The sequence below is a fragment of the Muntiacus reevesi genome, chromosome 4 (genome assembly GCF_963930625.1).
Source record: "Muntiacus reevesi chromosome 4, mMunRee1.1, whole genome shotgun sequence".
NCBI lineage: Eukaryota > Metazoa > Chordata > Mammalia > Artiodactyla > Cervidae > Muntiacus > Muntiacus reevesi.
The window spans coordinates 51094828-51117215 of NC_089252.1; the positions used below are offsets into that span (position 1 = coordinate 51094828).

At 42.2% G+C, this 22388-nt stretch overlaps 1 protein-coding gene across 2 annotated transcripts in view; it reads right to left on the bottom strand.

Annotated features, from left to right (window-relative positions):
- The window catches only part of MBD2 (methyl-CpG binding domain protein 2), a 65606-nt gene that overhangs the window by 40656 nt on the left and 2562 nt on the right, over positions 1-22388 (bottom strand). For both annotated transcript variants that reach the window (XM_065932753.1, XM_065932752.1), the window contains exon 2: positions 7935-8094. In XM_065932753.1, coding sequence (XP_065788825.1) covers positions 7935-8094 — 160 coding nt within the window. The remainder of the gene's footprint in view (positions 1-7934; positions 8095-22388) is intronic.

The following is a 22388-nucleotide window of genomic DNA, read 5'->3' on the forward strand; positions in this document are numbered from 1 at the left end:
CACAAAGCAGAGCTCCCCTGAAGATCACAGGGTCTGACTGCCTGACTTCCCACCCTCCTCCCTGATTTCTCCTTTACTCACTGAAGCCTTTAGTTTCTGTTTCATGTTTTCTTCCCCAACCCAGCTCTTAGTCTTCATTCTTAGAGGCCTCAATACCCATGTGGATAATCCACCCAACATCCTGAGTCCTCTGACCTGTTCTTCTACCCAGCCTCACCCACCCAACATTAGAGGCACAGGCTTGTCTACACTGGTAACTATACCGTGCCCAATATCTCAGGCAAGCATCCGACCTTCCAATTTCTACTTCCTGTCCTTATAACTCACTGAGGACTGCCCTCCAGGTTCTTTGAACCTATCAATACTCCTTGCCTATTGGCTGACCTGTTTTCTTACTCTTTCAAAACCTCTTCCACATTCCTCCCCAACCAGTATAGATTCCATGATCCATCAGCGTCATTACACTGTCAATGTGCTTAAACTTCTGTGGTTTTCCACTGGTGCAACAGGCCCCATTCTTACCTTTCCACAGTATTTAAAATGGGAAATTAACCGAATCAGCATCCCTTTCATTTACCATCTAGTGATTCTCCTTCCTAGTCAAGAAAATTTACTCAAAGAATTGTCCATGATAAGCAACTTTAATTCTCATTCACTTTCAACCCAATCCAATCTGGCTTCTCTTTTCCCTGAAACCAGTGGTATCAAGGTTATTAATGATCTTCCTGCTGCCAAACTCAATGGAAATTTCTGTCTTCCTCCATTCAACGTTTCAGTGGCAATCAATGTAACTGACCATTCTCCTTTTTGAAATATTCTCCTCTCTCGTGTCTCTCCTGCCTTTTACAATCCACTCTGCTGATTCCTTCTACTCTAATTCAATTTTAATCACTGGACTTTCTCAGAATTTCATTCTGGATCCTTCTGTCTATAATCTCCAGGCCCATTACTTGAAAAACTACCTACGTGACTTTCTACCTAATGACTTTCCAGCTCAGACATCAGTATACCCACATGACATGACAAATCCACCTGGATGTTTAATAAGCATCTCAAACTCTGTACACTCAAAGCTGAATTCATTGTATTCACCCATATAAATTCTTTCCTAAGGCAATCTCAGTAGATAGCAACCCAATTCACCTAGTCACTCACTCTACCTAAAATCTAAGGGCTCACACTTGAGTCCTCTCTGTCATCTTTCACACCCAGTTCATTAGAGAGTTCTGTCAATGCCACATTCAGAACAAGACTAGGACCCCTTCTCTTCTATCACCACGCGCGTCCAGGCCACCATCACTCCTCACTGTGCTGTTGTGACAGCTACTCGTGCCTCACTTCTGCTTTTGTCCATTTCTTTCAACTGAACAAAAACCTGTACTTGAGTGGCCCACACTTAAGTGAGATGTCAGTAATCCCCTGTAAGGACTTCAAGGCCTAGAAATGCTGGATTCATCATCTGTGATCTACTCTCTTCACTTCCCGCCCCCAACGTATCCAACAGGGAAACCAGAAGCCACTCTGTTCAACAAAGGCTTAATAAATGATGGAAAAAGCACCAGCATCTTTGGAAAAGATTTTAGCTACCTTCCCATCAGCCAGGCATGTTTTATGGAAGGAACAGGATCTCTATTTTCAGTTTGGATGGAAAGATACTAGGAAGGTGGAAGCTAACGAGTAGATCTTACCACAATATCAGGAGCTGGTAATCAGACTGATCCTATCACGGGGCCCTTTAGGTGAAATGGGGTCCCTAGTTCTGAAATAAATCACCCCACTAAGGTGCTACTTCAATACCTGAAAACTTCCTCATCAGTTAAACAAAGGTCTAACCTGAGCTACAGCAAGTGAGCTGACCCTTAACCTTTTCTGCCAAAGCCTTGCTCCCTCTCCTGTTGTAAAGCAGTGGTTAACTTTCTCAGTTACATTCTCCTTTGAGAAATTGGTGAAGACTTTCTCCTTTGGAAAAAACAATAGAAAACATTTCATTTAAAGGTTCCTGGAGAGCATCCAGAAGTGTGCACTCTCAGGTTAGAGATCTTCCTGACTCTCCCGGTTCCAAGCTGGCCTCTTTCATCTCCTAAAGGAAAAATACCACCACGATACGTTCCGTGAGCGTGCCTTCTTTTCCGAACACTGTCCTCTTTCCTCCGTCTCGCATTTAAACTTCACAAGAGCAGTCTAACCGTTTTATGAGGACAGAGGCAGAAAAATGCACATATGCATACATGCTCAGCAAATGCACAGAAGCTCTGAAAGGGTATAAAAACAAAACTGGCTGACAATAAATTCCTCTAGGAAAGAGGCTGAGCCCGACAGACTCAAAGACAAAAGAGATGCTCCTCACGCAATCTCCTTTCCACCACGTGTGCAAGTCGCAATCAAGTAAGATTAAATAAAAATTTTTTTAACTTTTACAACAGCAGGCTACATCTTTGCTCCTAATTTCTGGTTTCCCAGGAAGTTTCTGGCATTCCAAACCTGACTTGTGGTCCTTCTACCCTGCCGATGCTGGTTACATCTAAGTCACCAGGTGACTTGTTTGAAAATCCAGTGAATACTACAAAGTCGTTATCTTCCTCAAGCTCTCCACAGCATCCAACAAAAAAACCTCTCCTAGGCTGTCACAATCCCACATTCTCTTCATTCTCCTACTACCTTGCAGGAAGTCCCTTCTTACTCTCCACATAGCTGATTTTTTATCCACTGCGTACAATGTGACAAGGTACTTTTCTATCTGCTCCTACACTGGGCAATCTCAATGTTTCACAAACCCCTATGACAGTTCTCAAAGCGTGACCCGGGAATCCCTGGAAGTCTACGAGATCTTTCAGAATCCAAGAAAAAAGAGCATTTTAACTCAATCTTCCTTACCTACCCTCTCCCCAAACTTGCTCTTCCTGCCCTATTCCCCATCAACCACTGTCCCAAGGGACTCAACCCAGAACTGGAGCAGGCATCAACAATTCCCATGCTCTACAATCACCAGGGACTCATGTACTAACTTGTCTTGTTTGAGTCTCACACCATTTTATACCTCCTGGCTACAGCGTTAGTCCAGGCCCTCATTCATTCTCTGGACTAAACTGTTCTAACTCCTCTCCTTGCTTCCAGCCTCCACTTTTCCCAAATGGTACCCATTCTACATCCAACACCTAATCTGATTCCCAGCACCACCACCAACTCACTGAAGTTTCTCAATGTGCAACGCTATTGCCCCCAAGATACATTAGCTGTCTTTAAGAATGTTATTATTATTTTGTTGAAGATAATTAGAGCAAATCACCTGCTGAATGATGTGATTGAGCACTTAGGACAGAACCACACAGAGTCCAATCTGTGGTTACAGTCACAATAGTAGACTACCATGCATGCTTAGTCGCTCAGTCGTGTCCGACTCTTTGCGACCCCGTGGGCTGCAGCCTGCCAGGCTCCTCTCTCTGGGATTGCCTAGGCAAGAATACTGGGGTGGGCTGTCATTTCCTTCTCCTGGAGATATTCCTGACCCAGGGATCAAACCTGCATCTTCTCCTTGGCAGGCAAGTTCTTTACCCACTAGCCATCAGGGAAGCCCATAAACCAAGGTAATTCGTGACAAGAAATAATGGCAGCCTTCTATAATAAATTCCTTCAAGAGACCATAATGCTATTTTCAAATGCATCCAGTTTGCGTGACTAGAGAAATATGATGAAAGAACTGAGTCTTTCCAAGGTATTAGCAGCATTGACAAGTCAGGGTGAAATATAATTTGTTCCACACCAGATCCATATTGTGAGCAAGCTGTAAAATATATGTCACATTAATGTTAGGGAACTTGAATTTTACTAGTTTTGTAGATTTAATTCATAAATGTTTCAGTGTTGTTAAGAGCTAGAAACACAGGAATTCAGTTTAATATTTACACATCTGAAACATTAAAATAAATTTCCAGCAAGAAAACTAAGCTACTAAAGTTCTTTAAATATATCATGCACTGAGGATCACTGTACTCTATCTTAAGACTATTCTCTAATTTTTAAAGAAATGTATCTTTAAGAAATTAACTTCCTTCTTAAAAGGTTAAGGATTGTTATCTCTTAAAACCTTGAAACATCTCCTCTTTGGAAAAACAAAGCCTGCATAAACACCTAAACAGTATTTAGATTTTGAAGCAAAAGTCGTTTTTAAGAGGCACACTCCAGAACCGAGCAGTCCAATATGGTGGCCACTAGGCACATTTAATTAAAACTTTAATTAAATAAAACTACAGGTTCAGTTAGTCAACCACACTAGGCACTTTCAAGCACTCAACAGCCACGTGTGACTGCTGGCTGAAACATTTCCATCATCACAAAAACTGCTAACAGTGTTGCCCTCCTACGACTCCTCCCTTTGAGTGAGCTCCGAGGAAGCCACTCATGACTTCAAAAAATCAGCTCGAGGTTGATGACTTCCAAATCGCTCTCTAGCCTTTTTCCTTTAACCAAATGGAATATCTTCAGTAACAAACTGGTTATTTTGACTTTATCAACTAAAGAGATGGAAGTAGGGGCTGGAAATAATTATGAGAGTGGCAAGAAAATCAATAAGGTACAATGTAATCAGGAACGGAACAGATTTCCAGGGCAAGGTTGAGACTGAGTTTGAGACAAACAGGAAGAGGTGCCGCAAAAGCCTTAGTAAATATCAACTGAAAGACAATCTCCACTCTACTGTACCCACCAATCCTAGAAGAATTAAAACTCATTTTTAAAGTTCTTCAAAAGGTATCTTTCCAAACATACTTGAAGATATTCACTCAGTAAATTCCCCTCTGATACAAAAGATATATTAAAATCAATATACAAGTCAATATAAACTATAATTTATACTGTTTATAATTGTATTGCTTATAATTCAAAGTTTATATTGTTCTTTACATTTCTAATTTTTTCAAGATAAGAGTCTTTAAAAAAAAATCCCATTCCTGAGTATGTAGCTGAAGAAGATAAAAGCACTAATTTGAAAAGATACATGCAGCCCAATGGTCACAGCAGCAGTGAGCAAGACATGGGAGCGACCTACAGTGTCTATCAACAGATAAACGGGGAAAGAAGATCTGATATATAAATGCACACAGACACACACACACCACACACACACCCCCCAGAATACTACTTGGCCATAAAAAAAAATTTTTTTTTTAAAAGAATGAAATTTTGGCACTGCAACAATATGGATGTATCTGGAGGGCATTATGCTAAGTGAAAAAAGTGAGACAGACAAAAACAAATACTGCATGTTATCATTTATATGTGGAATCTAAAAAACAAAACTAGTGGAAATTAAAAAATATTAATGCAATTAATGAACTTCAGCCAGTTTCACAATCTGCCTACAAAGCCAAACACTACCTCAGATTCCTGTTTAAATCTCCTTAAATCTCTGTATCTCTCAACTTTCTCTATACTGATTACTTTAAAAAGACCTGGTATAGTTATTAATAACCCACAAATATGTTTTCCGCTTTATAGAGATATTTAATGTTGGTGTTACTTCAAAAGGGAGCTTACTTAGAAAAAAAGGAAAACCTACATTTTCTGTCTTAACTAAAATAAAATCAGATGCAAAAATAAGATCAGGGTCCCAAATTCAGACAGAGTGCTTTCAGAAAACAACGATTAACAAAGGGCATGTCCAAAACATGCAGTGTACTCATTTATTCAGTCAACATTTACGGCCACTGTAAACTTCTGGAATGAAGTGGATAATAAACAAACATTCAGCAAACATTTATGAAGTACCTACCGTGTGCCAGGCTTTGGATTATATCTATACACCAAACAAAGCAAAACGAGAGCCATGGGCCCTGCCCGCGCGGAGCTCACAGTCTAGCTGCAGCAGCCCGACAGCCACAGGTCCCGTGGCCGAGCACGGGCAGGCCTGCGGGAGGAGGGCCCGGCTCGGGCGGAGGGTGCAGGGCAGGCTTCAGAGACGGAGACAATGGAGCTGGGCCTCGGATGAGGAGCAGGTCACCAGATGGAGGGGGGGGAAGCACATTCCAAGCAGAGCAAACAGCACATGAGCAAGCAGTCTTGAAAGCGCATGCCACGGAGCAGGACGACGAGCGGTCCAGCGCAGCTAGAGCGGAAAGGTGCACACAAACTAAGAGACGAATTAGTTTTAGGCTTGTAGTGAACCTAACTAGCGGGAGGTACATCTGCACATTACACTGAGCGCAGCTCAACTGTGATTCTGCTAACAACGGGTGCTCTGGAAGCATTCTGTTCATTTCATAAACATTGAAGCCCCTCCAATAGATGTCCAGGACTGTTGAGAGCTTTAAAAAGGCAGTTTCAGAAAAATACATCTTAATTTTTCCTCTTACATTTAAAAAGCAAAATAAGCCCGGAATCAAGCTTTAAGCTGAAATCATACAGCTTCAGCCCTAGGTACACTAGTGACCTAGTTACACGCAAGGCCCTGAACTTGAGCACCCCCCTACTCCTACCACTAATCCCAGCCCCCTGAACACCCTCAGAACCAGACACCAGTTAGGGAGGCAACTCGGAGGCAATTCCAAGCATCCCTTTCCAGCTCTGCCTCTCTGAATGAGGAACCTGCCAACGCCCCTTTGGAAAGTCAGGCCAGGTAACTAATGCAGTACATGAGGAGTGCATCCTCACCGCCACACGAGGCCTTTGGAAATCAAGCTATTCTTTAAAAAAAAAAAAAACTGCTGAGCTAAATTCTGGAAAAAAGAGGGATATGAAGCAGAGACCGCATAGTCTCCAGGAAAAGTAAAAGGCAAGGAGGGAGGGAGGCTGGGTCAGAAAGTTTCCCATCCTGGCCACCTGTTCACCGAGGCAGCTTGGTGCTCAGGAAGCTATAAGGGGAAAAGGAAAGGCACATGCTAGGTGACTTAACGGAAACTCCTATTTGCTGCTCACAACGATGCTAAGGGAAAGATCTTATGATCATAAGTTTACAGATGAGAAACCTGAAGCCACCAGAGGTTAATCACGGTGCCAGTGACGGTGTGAGCTAGGAAGAGGCAGAGCCAGAACGTGAGCGCGCGCCTGCCTGGACCCACGGCCGCCCCCCAACACGTGGGCCCCGGGTCCTTAGGCGAACGCAGCGCTCCCCGGGGCACGCAGGCCTACGCCAGCCATGGCCCTACAAAGAAAAGTCCTTCCTTTTCCTGCCACCCCTTTCACGGTCAGTGGGAGACAATCGTGTGGTAACACACACACACGTGTTTCTCTGAAATTTAGAGGGGAAAAAAACTGGGGGGAAAATAAAAAAGGTTTATTAGTTGTTTGGGGGACAAGGGGAGGTGCAGCACTTTCCTTATAAAGATATTGGGGGCTTTCATACAATTAAATTAGCATAATTCAAATGCTACTCATGTAAATTCTTACATGATAAATCATCAACTAAGCAACTCACTAAGAAAAGAGCTAATGGAAAAAACTCCAATCACAGTATTAAAATGTGAATATTATTCCTAAGGAATACTACTCTCCAACACCATCAAAAAGTCAAGATAAAAACTGTTCTTTCTCAAATCCTGATCCTGAATGTTAAAAGGGACGTATAAATAAATTATATGGTAAGTAAGGGTACTAGCACCACAATATAATTTTGCCTCTTCATGGGCAACACAAACTATTTTAAGGGGGGAAAAAAAGGAGACAATTAACATCAACAGAGAAATTTTTTGTCAACAGTCGCAATGGGCACGAAGTGTGACATACGTTGGCCTAGGGAGATACTGAAATGTCTTCAACATCTTTACTCAGGCTCTCTCTGTAAGCCAACTACTAGAAAATTAATCAGATTTATTAAATCAAAATGCTTTGCAGGGGGGAGAAGGAAGGGAGAAGAGAAACCAAACTGGGACATTCAGACAACCAAAACTCCAGGGACACAGAACAATGCAGGAGACCTCGGGGAGAGCGTCTGACTGACCAACCTTATTCTGATTGAGAGGATCGTTCCGCAGCCTCTGCTTGTTCTTCTGTAATTTACTAGGCATCATCTTTCCAGTTCTGAAGTCAAAACTGCTGAGGTCAACAGTATTTCCCAGATACCTTGCCAACTGAGGTTTGCTTCTGAACTTCTTACCACTCGGGCTAGAAGAAAGATAACATTAATTGGCAAACAATTAATTAATTAATTGGCAAACAAAAGGCAACAATATATACCCCAGATCGCTACACAAACCTTTTCTTCATGCCTGCCTTTCTGCTCCCAATTAGTATCACATCATGGCTTTACATGTTTATTTTTTTCCAAAGAAATACTAAAAGTTTTCAAGGAAATTCTTAACTTCCTAAAGAAAGAGATAGCGTGTCTGTCACCTGCCATACCACCCCTAGATACACTGCTGGAGCACATGACGGATGTTCACGCAGGCCATCCCGCTGGTCGCTCACGCAGCAACCACGGACAGAACCCCAGCCCAAGGGGCACGCCGAGCGCAACGCACACACGCAAACGGCTCCTCTTTCACCCGCGCTCCAGACTGACTTCTGAGATGCCTTCCTATATTACACACTCATAGTGCCAACGGTAACCAGAAAGAGCTTCAAAACAAGCTGCCTGATGGCAACAATTCCTGTTAAAAGCACACTTAGGGACTTCCCTGGTGGCCCGGCGGTTACGACTCCACGCTCCCACTGCACGGGGCCCGGGTTCGATCCCTGGCAGAGGAACCAAGATCCCACATGCCGTGGAGCTCAGCCAAACACACACACACTCACACACACACAACATACACTCTCACACTCCCCCACACACACCCCACAGACACACACACCAAACACTCACATACACACACACACACTCACAACACACACAACACACACTCTCACACACCCCCACACACACACACTCACGACACACACACCAGACACACACACACACCCCACACACACTCACACACGATACACACACACTCTCACCCCCCCACACCCCCCCCACAGACACACACACACACCAGACACACACACACTCTCACACCACACACACACCCCCCACACACACTCACACATGATACACACACTCTCACCCCCACACACACACCCCCCACACACACTCACACACGATACACACACACTCTCACCCCCCCCACACACACCCCCCACACACACACCAGACCCACACACACTCTCACACATGATACACACACACTCTCACCCCCACACACACACCCTCACCCCCACACACACACCCCACAGACACACACACACACACACCAGACACACACACACTCTCACACCACACACACACACACCCCACACACGCTCACACACGATACACACACTCTCACCCCCCCCACACACACACCCCCCACACACACACCAGACCCACACACACTCTCACACCACACACACACACACCCCACACACACTCACACACACCACACACACACCCCAGACACACACACACTCTCACATCCCCACACACACCCCACACACACACACCACACACACACTCACACATGATACACACACACTCTCACCCCCACACACACACCCTCACCCCCACACACACACACACACCAGACACACACACACTCTCACACCACACACACACACACCCCCCACACACTCACACACGATACACACACTCTCACCCCCCCCACACACACACCCCACAGACACACACACACACCAGACCCACACACACCAGACACACACACACTCTCACACCACACACACACACACCCCACACACACACACACGATACACACACTCTCACCCCCCCACACACACCCCACAGACACACACACACACCAGACCCACACACACTCACACACACCACACACACACCCCAGACACACACACACTCTCACATCCCCACACACACCCCACACACACACACCCACCACCTGTAATCCATATAACCTTTGGGCTACTGATTTGAACTCAAAACACAACAGGAAAAAAAAATGAATTCTGACAATAATAAATGCTCCCTAATGTTACTAAAAGGAGAAAAACTAAGGTAAACATTTACTAGTGTGTTTGTATGATGCTTACATGACTTTTGTGAGCCTAACTCCTATCTGAAAGAAGTGTATCAAGAACTTACTTTTTGTAAAAAAAAATTGTCAAAGCTGGAATATTACAAAAGTGTCAGAATTATACAGAAGCTTGAACTAAACAAGTCTTTCCTAAAACAAAACAAAAAAATTTTCCATGTGGCACCGAACTGTAAGAAAAAATTTAGAGGAAGAACACCCCAAAGTCTCATCTAATAAGTTTTCTGAACCAAATGCGCTAGAATAAACTTCAGTGAGCTATGACACCAGAAAAGAACTGTGAGAATTCTAGAAAATCTCTCAAAAAGCCAACATGTCATATTGAGAATTTGTCATATTGAGAACTTAACCTTGCACCAACTGACCACAATAAAAGAAAAATAATTCAACCCAGAGACAAAAGAGAAAAGGCTGGAAAACCAAGCAATTTACAATTGCCTGGAATAACAAAAACTTCTCTTGGGGTCAAGTCGGAAGCAACACACCCCAGTCTGCCACAGACTCCACCAGCCGCCACAGACCTCAAGACAGCTGAAGATCGTATCAACCTTCTTTTTCCACAATCACATGACGTGGCTATTCCTGAAACACAATTCAAGGTATAGAATTCAGCCCACAGATGAAGATAACAACCAGTTAAGACCAGTATGTAACAGAATAGAAGGAAGCAGAGAGCAACCAGAACCCAGCGGAGAAGAGAATATACGCTTAAGTGTAAACTAACTCAACTCCCATTCTAGTCCAGATGTCCAAACATGGTCAGTATCACAGAATAAAACAGTACATGACCCTCAACACTGTCTGAATCTGAATCACCTCTGGCTGCTGCCGTCTTCACCCCCAACCTGATCCTCTGGAGCATCATCTGTCGCAGCATTACTGTCTACCCAGCAACTCATCTTCCGGCTAGAAGGCCACATATAGCGTTCAGGGCGCCATCCCTCAGCCCACACGGCCAGTACCAAGTTCTAAGTGCTCAGAGACTCTTCAGTGCTGGCACAACAGCTTTGCCTTCTTAGTAAAACATCAAAAACCTTCCAACTGTTCAAGTACTTTTCCTGACTTTTCCTATCAGACGTCAAGACAGCCCACATTCTAAACTCAACGTCACCAAAAATACGCCACGTAGCTTTGACTTCCAGCTATGTCTTTCCAGGAGGAAGGGTGAACATAACCAATATTCTGCCTATCATAAAACGATTAAATCCTCCAAGCCCAGGTGGAATGTCACTGCAACTGTGAAGTCATCTGTGATTCTGCAAGCCCAGTTAGAAATAATTCTACTATCCCTCAATTCCACTTTATTACAATCCTACACATTTCCTTGATTAGTGAAACAACCCAAAATTACGATGCCCCTTATTAAAACTCTCAAACAAAACTTACATAGGCTAGTATTAAACAAAGTAACTTCTAAGAGCAAAAATGGTGAAAGAGGAGAGTGAAAAAGCTGGCTTGAAACACAACGTTCAAAACACTAAGATAGATGGTATCGGTCCCATCACTTCATGGCAAACATAAGGGGAAAGAGCGGAAGCAGTGACGTTTTAATCCCTTGGGCTAAAAAAAAAAAAAAAAAATCAATGCATACAATGACTGCAGCCATGAAATTAAAATATGTGTGCTCCTTGGAAGGAAAGCTATGACAAACCTAGACAGCATATTAAAAAGCAGAGACATCACTTTGCCACAAAGGGCCATGTGGTCAAAGCTATGACTTTTTCCAGTAGCCATGTACAGATGTGAGAGTTGGACCATAAAGAAGGCTGAGTGCCAAAGAACTCAGGCTTTCAAACTGTGGGGCTGGAGAAGACTCTGGAGAGTCTCTTTGGACAGGGAGGAGACCAAACCAGTCAATCCTAAAGGAAATCAACCCCGAATAGTCACTGGAAGGACTGATGCTGAAGCTGAAGCTCCAAAGGGCCACCCCATGTGAAGAGCAGACTCACTGGAAGAGACCCTGATGCTGGGAAAGACTGAAGGCAAAAGGAAAAAGGGGCGGCAGAGGATGACATGGCTAGACAGCATTACCGACTCCATGGATATGAATTTGATCAAACTCAGGGAGATGGTGGAGGACACAGCCTGGCGTGCTGCAGTCCACGAGGCTGCAAAGAGTTGGACATGACTCAGTGACTGAACAACATCAGCTGAATAGTATGAACATGGCTTTCATTCACACACAATGCAACAGAAAAGTCTATGCTTATTTAAAACATTAATATATTGCCTGGAAGTTAAAATACTGAACTGGCAAATTTTCTCATGGTTAATCTGACACTACATAACAAAGGAAATACTACTAAAAAAAAATCCAAGTTAGTGAAAAATTGGTAAAGAGTACCCTGTTATTGTCATTTGAATATAATTACAATTAATTTTAATTAAGCTGTAATAGCCATACAGTCCTTATAACCAGATACTCCAGCTACGTAAACAAGATTCTGCCAACAACCTGACGTACGTCAAGATTATAAGCACGTGCGCTACACAGCCCTAGGTACTGGTCTCACACACTGGGGCCTTCAGATACAGCACAAGCTAATGTTTTCCCGTCCGTAACTGCCAGAGCTTGTGTCCGGGGCTTTCAGGAAAGTCACCCTGGAGGCCCCAGCGGATTTCAAGACCAGGGACCTTCCTCTGCAGGAGACCAAGGCAAGCCTATTAGAAAGGCAAGGCCCACGGGAGCTTAAGGTAAAGCAGAAATTCTGTCCGTCAGGTGGGGACCGTCTTCACAGCAGCCAAAGGACTCTGAGTGTGGCCGAGGAAGTCAGGGCTAGATAAACAGATCGACGGTGGGTCCCCGGAGTGACTCGGTCATCGTCCGCCTGCTCTCCAAGATGGCTGCTGTCACTAACAGTCAGACACCCCGGGACTTAACGTGACTAAGCTTTTATTCTAAAAGCATCAAACTGCAACGCAGGGAAATTACTTTTAAAAAAACTCTAGTAGACTAGATATTAGTCATTTTCAGTTTTCTCTGCCCAAAGCGATTACTTCTAGTCCCAATAACGAAATACTCGTATTTCACTTTCAACCACAAAAAAATTCCCTACCAACTGCCCCCTAGATCTGCCTATCCTGAGCCGATCTGTGATCTCACCTCTCCTTGTCCTCCCCACTAAATACCCTGAAGAAAAGTAATTATTAATGAAAATCAAAAGGATGAGTTACATTTTCCCAGTTCATGTAAGAACATTCCATCACTTGAATTGTCTTTGCTTGCTTTCATTTTGATTAAGCTGCTTAAAGCAACTTTTTTTTTAACTTTTTCTTTTTTTTTTACTGAAGTACAGTTGATTTAAAGCACTTCTTAAACCTAACTCTACTGAGAAGTTTCTAACTATAGATTATCAAAAAGAAAATTTTATTTGGCATCTGACTTTCAAATCTAAAAGAACTTCACTGAGATCCCAGAAAGACGTTAAGTAACAGCCACCTTAACTGAGCAGGATTCCCAGGCCTCCCCGGTGGCGCGGTGGGTAAGGATCCGCCTGCAATGCGGGGGACACAGGTCTGATCCCTGGTGTGGGAGGATTCCACATGCGGTGGGGCAGCTAATCCTGTGCCTTCCGCTCCTGAGCCCGCGCTCCAGGGCCTGGGAGCTGCGCTAGGGCCCACGCACCGAAGCCTGCACCCCGCCATGGGGCAGCTGCCAACGCCGCGAGCAGGGAAAGCCTGCGGGCAACACCGAGGACCCAGCACAACCAAACTTAATGTTTAAGAAAGAAGCACATTTATTATAAAAAAAAGGAAAGAAAAGCTCAGCAGTACTCCCACGATGTCAGTCTATCGACTCATCCACATCACCTTAGACGACTGCCAGTCTATGACTTGAGAATTAACTCTTCTGAAGACCCACTGCGGGCACGTGCAACTGGGCCCTGAAAAGTGACAGAGCAGAACACGTGTTTTCAGGTTACGCTGGTAACACGGATAATCGTGATGCTTCAGTCAAACTATTGTGAGGGGCCCGGAGGTCTGAGCAAACACAGCTAGCTCTTCACACCAGTTCGCACCAGGATGACATGTGGGGGAGGCGGTAACTCAGAGCCGAGGAAGACGCACTGGCCTGAGACAGCAAGGGATGCCGCGGACGGCCACGCGGCTAGGTCGGGGCTCAAGAGCAAGACCCGAGGCTGCCGCTCTCCGGGAACTTCAGGAAGGGCTTTGCGGGGGATAACAAGAACCCTATAAGCTACAGCAACGGAAAAGGCTGAGAATAAAGAAACAATCAACTTTCTATTTTTTCTAATCCCTTTAAGTGTTCAAGTTTACTTGTTACTTACAAAAGTGTAAGTATTGAAAGAAAGATTTCTCTAACATGAAACAACAATCGTCTCCAGAAGTCAAATTTTAGCTAAGATTAAAACTCTGAAATTAAAATGATCTTTTTGTACCTCAGCACAATCAGAAAACTGCCAAAGCAATTAATTTGAAAAAATATATACCATTTTTTCCCCCAAAACCACATGACACACACACAGGAAAATCTACCTAAGAGTCAGCTCCCAGGCCCCCTCAACTCCTTTCCTCCCAAACTTCAGGTGTAGGCCTTTCCTTAAAGGAACCATCGTCAGCCCCACTCTACAGTTTGGCCCAGGCAGAAGTTATCTATTTAGTATCTTACTTATCACCTCCTATCTCTGATCAATTACTACATCCAGTTCCTTCCTAATCACCTTGGACCCCATCCTTCCTCTTCCACCTCCACTGCCACTGCCTAAATCAGGTCTTCATCAGCTTAAGTCTCAATCACTACAGCAGGCTGACTTTCTACTCACTTTCGGATCCTAAACCTTCTTTGCATCCTAAACCTTCCAGACTGCTCTTCCTCAAATACTCTATCACCACAGGTCCAGTTTAAAAGCCTTCAATGGACTTCAACCCAATAGCAAAAGCGAGCCAAACATCTTAGCCCTGCATCCGAGATTCTTTTTCCTTTAATCTTCTCTTAACCTTTCAACCTACTTTGTACTCCTCAAACCCAGTGACTTTTGCCCCTGCCATACTGGTTTATTCAAGTCTATTCTGAATCAACAGGCTGAATGATTTCGTTCTTCAGCCCTATACAAACCATGCCTTTTACTTGGTCCAGCATGCATGTCTCCACCCCGAATTCCCAAGAGTCCAGAAACATTAATCCACCTCACTGTTGTTTAGTGGCTGAGTAGTGTCAGACTCTTTTGCAACCCCATGACTGCAGTCCACCAGGCTCCTCTGCCAATGGGCCTAGGCAAGAAAACTGGAGGGGGTTGCCATGTCCTTCTCCAGGGGAACTTCCGGACCCAGGGACTGAACTGTCTCCTGCACTGGCAGGCGGATTCTTTACCACTGAGCACCAGGGAAGCCCAATCCACCCTTTGCCTCCTCCGGAAAACCTTAACAGAACAAAGCATTAACAAAAGGAATTATGTAAATAATCATGAATTGCCTGTTGGCATCTCTTGCATTCTAGTTTGAAATACTGAGCTCTGTATAGCTAGCTGTAAAACTTCTACAAGTTTAAATTCTATCTTCACAAATAGCATATTGCTGCTGCTGGTGCTGCTAAGTCGCTTCAGTCGTGTCCGACTCTGTGCGACCCCATGGACGGCAGCCCACCAGGCTCCTCCATCCCTGGGATTCTCCAGGCAAGAACACTGGAGTGGGTTGCCATTTCCTTCTCCAATGCATGAAAGTGAAAAGTGAAGTGAAGTCGCTAAGTCGTGTCCAACTCTTAGTGACCCCATGGACTGCAGCCCACCAGGCTCCTTCATCCATGGGATTTTCCAGGCAAGAGTACTGGAGTGGGGTGCCATTGCCTTCTCCGAATAGCATATTGAAGTGCAATTATTTAACAAATGAAATGACAGAATGTCAAATGTGCTTCAAAACAATGAAGGCTGAGTCAGGGGTAGTAGATCTGACTATGGATGAAATAAGGTTGACAACTGTTGAACTGGATACTTGGTAATTTTTTATTTAATTCTCTCTACTTCTATGAATGTTTGAAATGTTCTATAATAACAATTTTTAAATATACACATTGAAGAACACAGGCTGAGTCCTTCCCCCTAAAAATCAAAAAGTAATTTTTGAAAAATATGAAGAGCATAGGCAAGTAAATTTGAGCATGAAATAATTTCCCTAACAGCTGGGGTGGGGTTTGGGGTGGAGAATTAAAGTATCAGTAAGGACAAAAATTTATTATATTAACAATTTGGCTACTCATAAAATGTGACAACATTCAACCTTTTCCTTCAACTTAAGTATTTAAGGAATCACCACCCAATTTTAAATGGTATGAAAGATCTTCAATAGAATTTGAATTCTGTACCAATCATTCCATAAACTAGCATTTATTTAACAAGAATTATATGCAAAGAGTGTATGATTAGTAGCAAATTCTATTATCTCGGTATCATGGTTAAGAAAATGGTTAAAAAGTCAGGGTGGGCCACTACAAAATAAAAAATGAATGAATGTAGAATTCTCCCTAAATCTTATCCCACTGCTATAAGCACTCATTGTCTGAAAAAGGAAAAACACCGGTTATTTTGTTTGAACTAGGGACTGAACACTGCTATGGAAATATTGGAAATTAAACATATCTGGAAATCATTTCAAAATACAAAGTGAAAGGTGGGGAAAGAGATGAGACAAGATTGGCCAGGAGTCGGTAATTGTTAAAACTGGTAGACAAGCACATGAGGAATTCATTACACTTTATCTACTCTTGTTTTCACATGCTTGAACTTTCCAACTTTCCCATAATAAAAAAAATAAATACATGTAGGTAGATAAGAACACCCAAAAAACAAATTATTCTTTTAAAAAGAGGCTAAGGGTGCCTGGGAAAGGCCATTTAAAAGAAATTCACACACCACTGCATACGCATTAAAAAGAACTTTAAGTTCATTCATTCCCTGGTGGCTCAGATGGTAAAGAGTCCACCTGCAAAGTGGGAGACCTGGGTTTGATCCCTGGGTTGAGAAGATCACCTGGAGGAGGCCATGGCAACCCACTCCAGTATCCTTGCCTGGAGAATCCCATGGACAGAGGAGCCTGGCGGGCCACAGTCCACGGGCTCACAGAGAGTCTGACATGACTGAGCGACTAACTATCCTTGCTTTAATCTATGGATTCCTCCAAAATGAAAGCAACTATAAAAGAACATAAATATGTGTGTGGGGGTGTGTATGTGTATATGTGTGTGCACAAACATATCCAGGAAGCAGGATGCAAGTCAAAATATTATGTCAAAATAGTAACAGTGATTCTCTTTAGAACTATATAAAGAAAGTCATTTCTCTTTATATACTCCTCAATATCTTCCCAATTTTCCACACTGAACATGGGTTATTTTTATTATCAGGGGAAAAAATGGAATATTTTTTTAAAACTCTGATGAACATGTATAACCTAAGCTCTACCCTATTCACATTTCCAAATACAATAAAATATTGGAAACCATCACATAATTAACAAGCACATACTTCTATTTATGTTGGATAATTAAGTGAAGAAAAAGGAACTAATATTTTACTGATCTGACCACCTATTATATATGCCGGATGCCTCACATGTATTTTCATTTAATCTCAAAAAATTCCATGAAGCAGAATTCTTATCCCTGAAATACAGATGAGGAACTGGAAGCTTACAGAAGTTTAAAAATCTGTCCACGTTAAAATGGTAAAGCAAGACTCAAGTCCCAATCTTCTGATTCAGAGTCTCTACTTTTCTATTAAACCAGTCCTATGAAAGTCAGTTTATTGAAAGACTTACTTCAAACACAGTATTTAAGTAAGTATGGAAGTGAAAAAAAAGCATTAAGAAACTGCTATGGTAACCTGACATAGTAAATTTACAATCTGTAGTATGTAAGAGTAAAAAGTTGCAACACGTGTTTCGTATGTCCACTTTTGTATTATTGCCCATTTCCACTAGGGCCTCCAGACAAGATCTTTCTTTTTTTTAAGAGATACACATACATCACTGCATACATGTTAAAAAGAATTCTAAGGACATTTATCTTTGCTTTAATCTATGGATCCTTCCAGTATAAAAAGAAAAGGAAAAGAATTCCAAGATATATTATTCAAAAATCATCAAGAGGACGATGATTTTCTAACATTTGTAAATCACTAATAATTGTTCTTGACAAATGATAAGTATTTGATTTAGGATCTAATTTTAAATTCTATTTACTATCACTTGCATTTACATGCTGCTTACATACAGTTCAGTTTCCAAACAAATGAATTTGACTTTATAGTAAGATAAGGCAAAATCAAAAGATCCACATGTATTATTCAAATTTCACCCTATTTCATAGTTCTATTCTCCTTCTTGAGAAGTTTTAGTTTTTAGGAAGTAAGTTAAACTTCATTTTCAATTTCCAGTTATTCCTTAGTGGCAATGGCAAACACCAACAAAAGACCAACAGACAAGAGCTGCGAGGGGAATTTCTATCAAGTCAAACAGTTAAGTGCATGAAAAAAGAGCTGATGATTTATTTCTAATTCATTCTGCAGGTCTGAGAAACCTCAAACACAAGCTAAAGGTTATGAATCTTTATTAGTCCCACTATAAAGTGTAAATCAAAAACAAAACAAAAAAGTCACCACCAACTTTGCAAAGAGCCTGCTTGTTTCACCAACTAAAGTTAAGTTATGAAAAAAAATTGTGACTAAATCTCACAAGTGAAATTTTTAAAAAAGTAATCTTAAAAAAGATCACATATCAATTTCTGTTAGAGATTATTTTTAGAATGTACGTGTATCAGTTCCGTTTCAGCTAAGTAGTTCCTCCACTACAGGTATTATGGGCCTCCTGGCAGGTGAGCCTTTGCATGTCAGACTCCGAAAATCAGATGCAGGACGGATGGTAAGGTTGCAACCTAACCAAAATCCCTCTAGCGCACCACAAAGAGATGTGATGGTACAGCCGAGAAAGAAGTATCCTAGCACAATTTCCACCGTGCCTAGGCTTTCTGTATTTCTACGTTATTTCTGGATCCAGACTTCAATCAGAAAAAGCTAACATTAGTTTGGTAAGATGCATTATCAAGAAAAGAAACTAAAAGCAAGGCAAACTTTCAATTATGCAATAAGCATTTAATAAATATTGCATAGTTTCTTTCTCCAGCTAAAGGATTTTTTTTTTTTTTTTTTGGTCTGTAGTCCATTTCAACTGGGTCTCAATTCTGATAGAAACTAATAAAGCTTTTTGCAGGAACTATATACCTCATAAACCACACTGAGTCTACAAGTTACAATGTGATTTCTTCCAATTTAAGTGAAAGCTTTTAAAAGGCTTCTTAGGTAATGTGTTGTCTATCTGAATATCTGATAAATAAGAGGGGCAATCCTAGGGTGAACAAGAAAAAGAGAAAGAGAAATATTTCTGAACAAAAAGGTCATTTCTATAACCCAGGAAAAAAAATGCTTTTTAAAAAAAACTGGTCTGTAGTATATTTCATCTGTGTCTCAACTCTAAAAGAAACAAAGCTTTTTGCTTAATTTATCACAATTTTTCCACTTTTTTCCCCCTTCAATATTACATAGAACTTGGAAGATTCTTTTGGTTCAATGGCTTCACTACAAAATAGGATTTTAAATGTACCCCTTGTCAACTTCAGGATGCAAGCATAACAGTAAATAAATACATTAGTTTAGTGGTACACCAAGCTTAACAAAGGAGATTAGGCATGAGATGTTGCAATACTCGAAAGTGAAAGTGTTAGTTGCTCAGTCCTGTCCACTCTTTCTGTAGCCCACCAGACTCCCATCTAAGGAATTCTCCGGGCAAGAATACTGGAGTGGGTTGCCATTCCCTTCTCCAGGGGATCTTCCTGACCCAGGGATCGAACCCACATCTCCTGCATTGCAGACAGATTCTTTACAGGCTGAGCCACCAAGGAAGTCCAAGTCACATGCTTGAGGATACAGCGCAGGATCGCCCAAGGCAGCAGCAGTGCAGGGTGGTTCAGAGTCCTGGGGATGAAGCACCCCCGTCAGGATTCTAACCCTGCACCTCCCAGCTGCACCTCAAGCAGCACTTAGCTTCTGGCCTAACACCCCACCTGTAAAATGTAGATAACCGTACAGCAGAGTAACAAAGTAAAGGCCAGGAAGTCATTTAAGCCTTGTTTCACTAAGTTGTCAGTGTCATATCAATGAGTAAATACTTATTTGGCATCTGTGTGTTTAGCATTGTGTCTGGGGAGCGGGGAGGAAGACATGTTCTAGGGAAATGAACAAGACAGTAATACAGGAGACACATTTAACTCCATGGTGATGACCAGAAAGAAAATATCACGAATAACAGTTAACTGAACACCAATGAGACTTCGATTAAGAACTGTGACCCTTGGTCCACTGAGCTAGTTTTTTCCAACAAAGACTATCCAGAAAAGTCTGTATTTTTAAGACCAAAAAAAAAAAGGGAGGGACAGGCCCTATTTGAACTTTGACACCCTCAATGATTCAGAATTCATGGCTTCAAAGACCATACCAGCCTTTCATAACAAATGAGATTACTGCCTATACACTTTTTAAAACCTATTTATATGTTCAGTCCATACAACTTGAGTTAATGAACTGTTTTCCTTTAATTAGTCCTTAAACGTAAGCAAAGTTTTAAGAGAGCTATATATTTATTTCAGTGTTACTTATTTGAGTGTTACTTACCCTGGGAAGTAAGTGACATGCTCGAGGCTGCACAGAGGTGGGTACCAACTCCAAACCTCTCCACCCCTGGGCCCTGCCGCCTTCCCTAGAGACTCCTACCTTCACCATCTCACTCATGACTTAAAGCTCTCAATTATATTGCCTCTGAGGCCTCTTCTTTCCAGATCAAGGTGAAATCTCTTTAGTCTCTCATCATGCACCTGCTCACTAGTGATTATTTCAAATGTCCTCTGGTTATATTTTATCTTTTCATAGAAGTGATAGGTGTAAATGCATCATAATTTGATACAAGAATCAAAAATGGTTACTCTTTTGTTTCCAATACCCAACTAGATCATACTTTAAGGCAGCAGCTGTAGCTGTTTACCCTGACTCTTAGGCCTTTAACCTACTTATAACCAGTAGTCTAGAACCCAATAAGATATTGATACAGAGCTCACAGAAAGACAACTGATTTTCAAAAAGGCATAAGGCAGCTACTAAAAGGTTCCTTTGCCAAGGAAAATGATATTTCAAAAAATACAAATCTGCAAGTGCATGGAACCAAAAGCTAGAAACGACAGGAATCAAGTAGACCAGTAAGAAAAGTATCGTTGAAATAATCGGCTCATATGATGGCAATGAACTTTTTCAGAAACTCTACCAATAGATCCAACACTTGATCAAGCCACACCCTTTTAGAAAACAAACTTGGGATGATAATACACAAACTGCCACAGCACTACCAGTAATCCTGACAGAAGACGTAACTATACTGCTTAACTGGCAACCAGAGGCACACCTTCCTATTAGAACCTGGCAATCTCAGGGAAGAGGGAAAAAAAAAAGAAAAATTCTATCAAAATTGGAGGCTTTCTCGAATGAGCTTAATTTAAGTCCAATTAATAACTGTTAAGACACACCCTCGGTTAACAGGCACAGATTTGTTTAAATCAACCTCCCCAGGGGCAAGCTAAATCAGGAGTCAGCATTATTAGAATCTGTGTGAACAACTGTGTGCAGGTGTTCACATTACCAACGGAAGAATTAACGCACCCACCTATTAAGAGATAATGGCCAGAACTTTGTGAGTTATTGGTTTTTTAATGAGTGGCATGTATGTGGCGATGCTAATACACAAAGCACTGACACCGTGGATTGAAAAATAGTGTGTTCACTGTTTTTTTTATTTGCCACGCCACGCAGCATGTAGAATCTTAGCTCCCCAACCAGGGATGGAAGGCAGGCCACCTGCAGTGGAAGGGCAGTGTCTTAACCACTGGACCGGCAAGGAAGCCCTACGTGTTCACCTTTAATATGAGTAGGTAACTTCCGTCATCCATCACTGAAAGCAGAAGTCAAAGTCAGAGGAAGCACTGTATCACAGGCGTCACATCACACTGTCTGGGTCCTCCTGCCTCGTAACCTCTCAGAAGGAAATCCTGTAGTGTAGCTAGCAGACAACCGATGACACACAACACTCCCTCCAGCCCTGAACGAAGTGCTTGTGGCACCAATCTGTTCAACGTGTGTTTTCATTTGGCACAGACAAAACACTGCAAATCATTCTGCACTGTCTCATAAAGAGACTTTTAAATTGATTATACCAGTTTTTCTCCCATAAAATAATCTATTAATATTAAAAATTTAACGTCAAAAGTTGACACACCCATACACAAAGGTGAGCACACGCCAGAAGGAACACTATGGCAATCTGCCTTCTTGA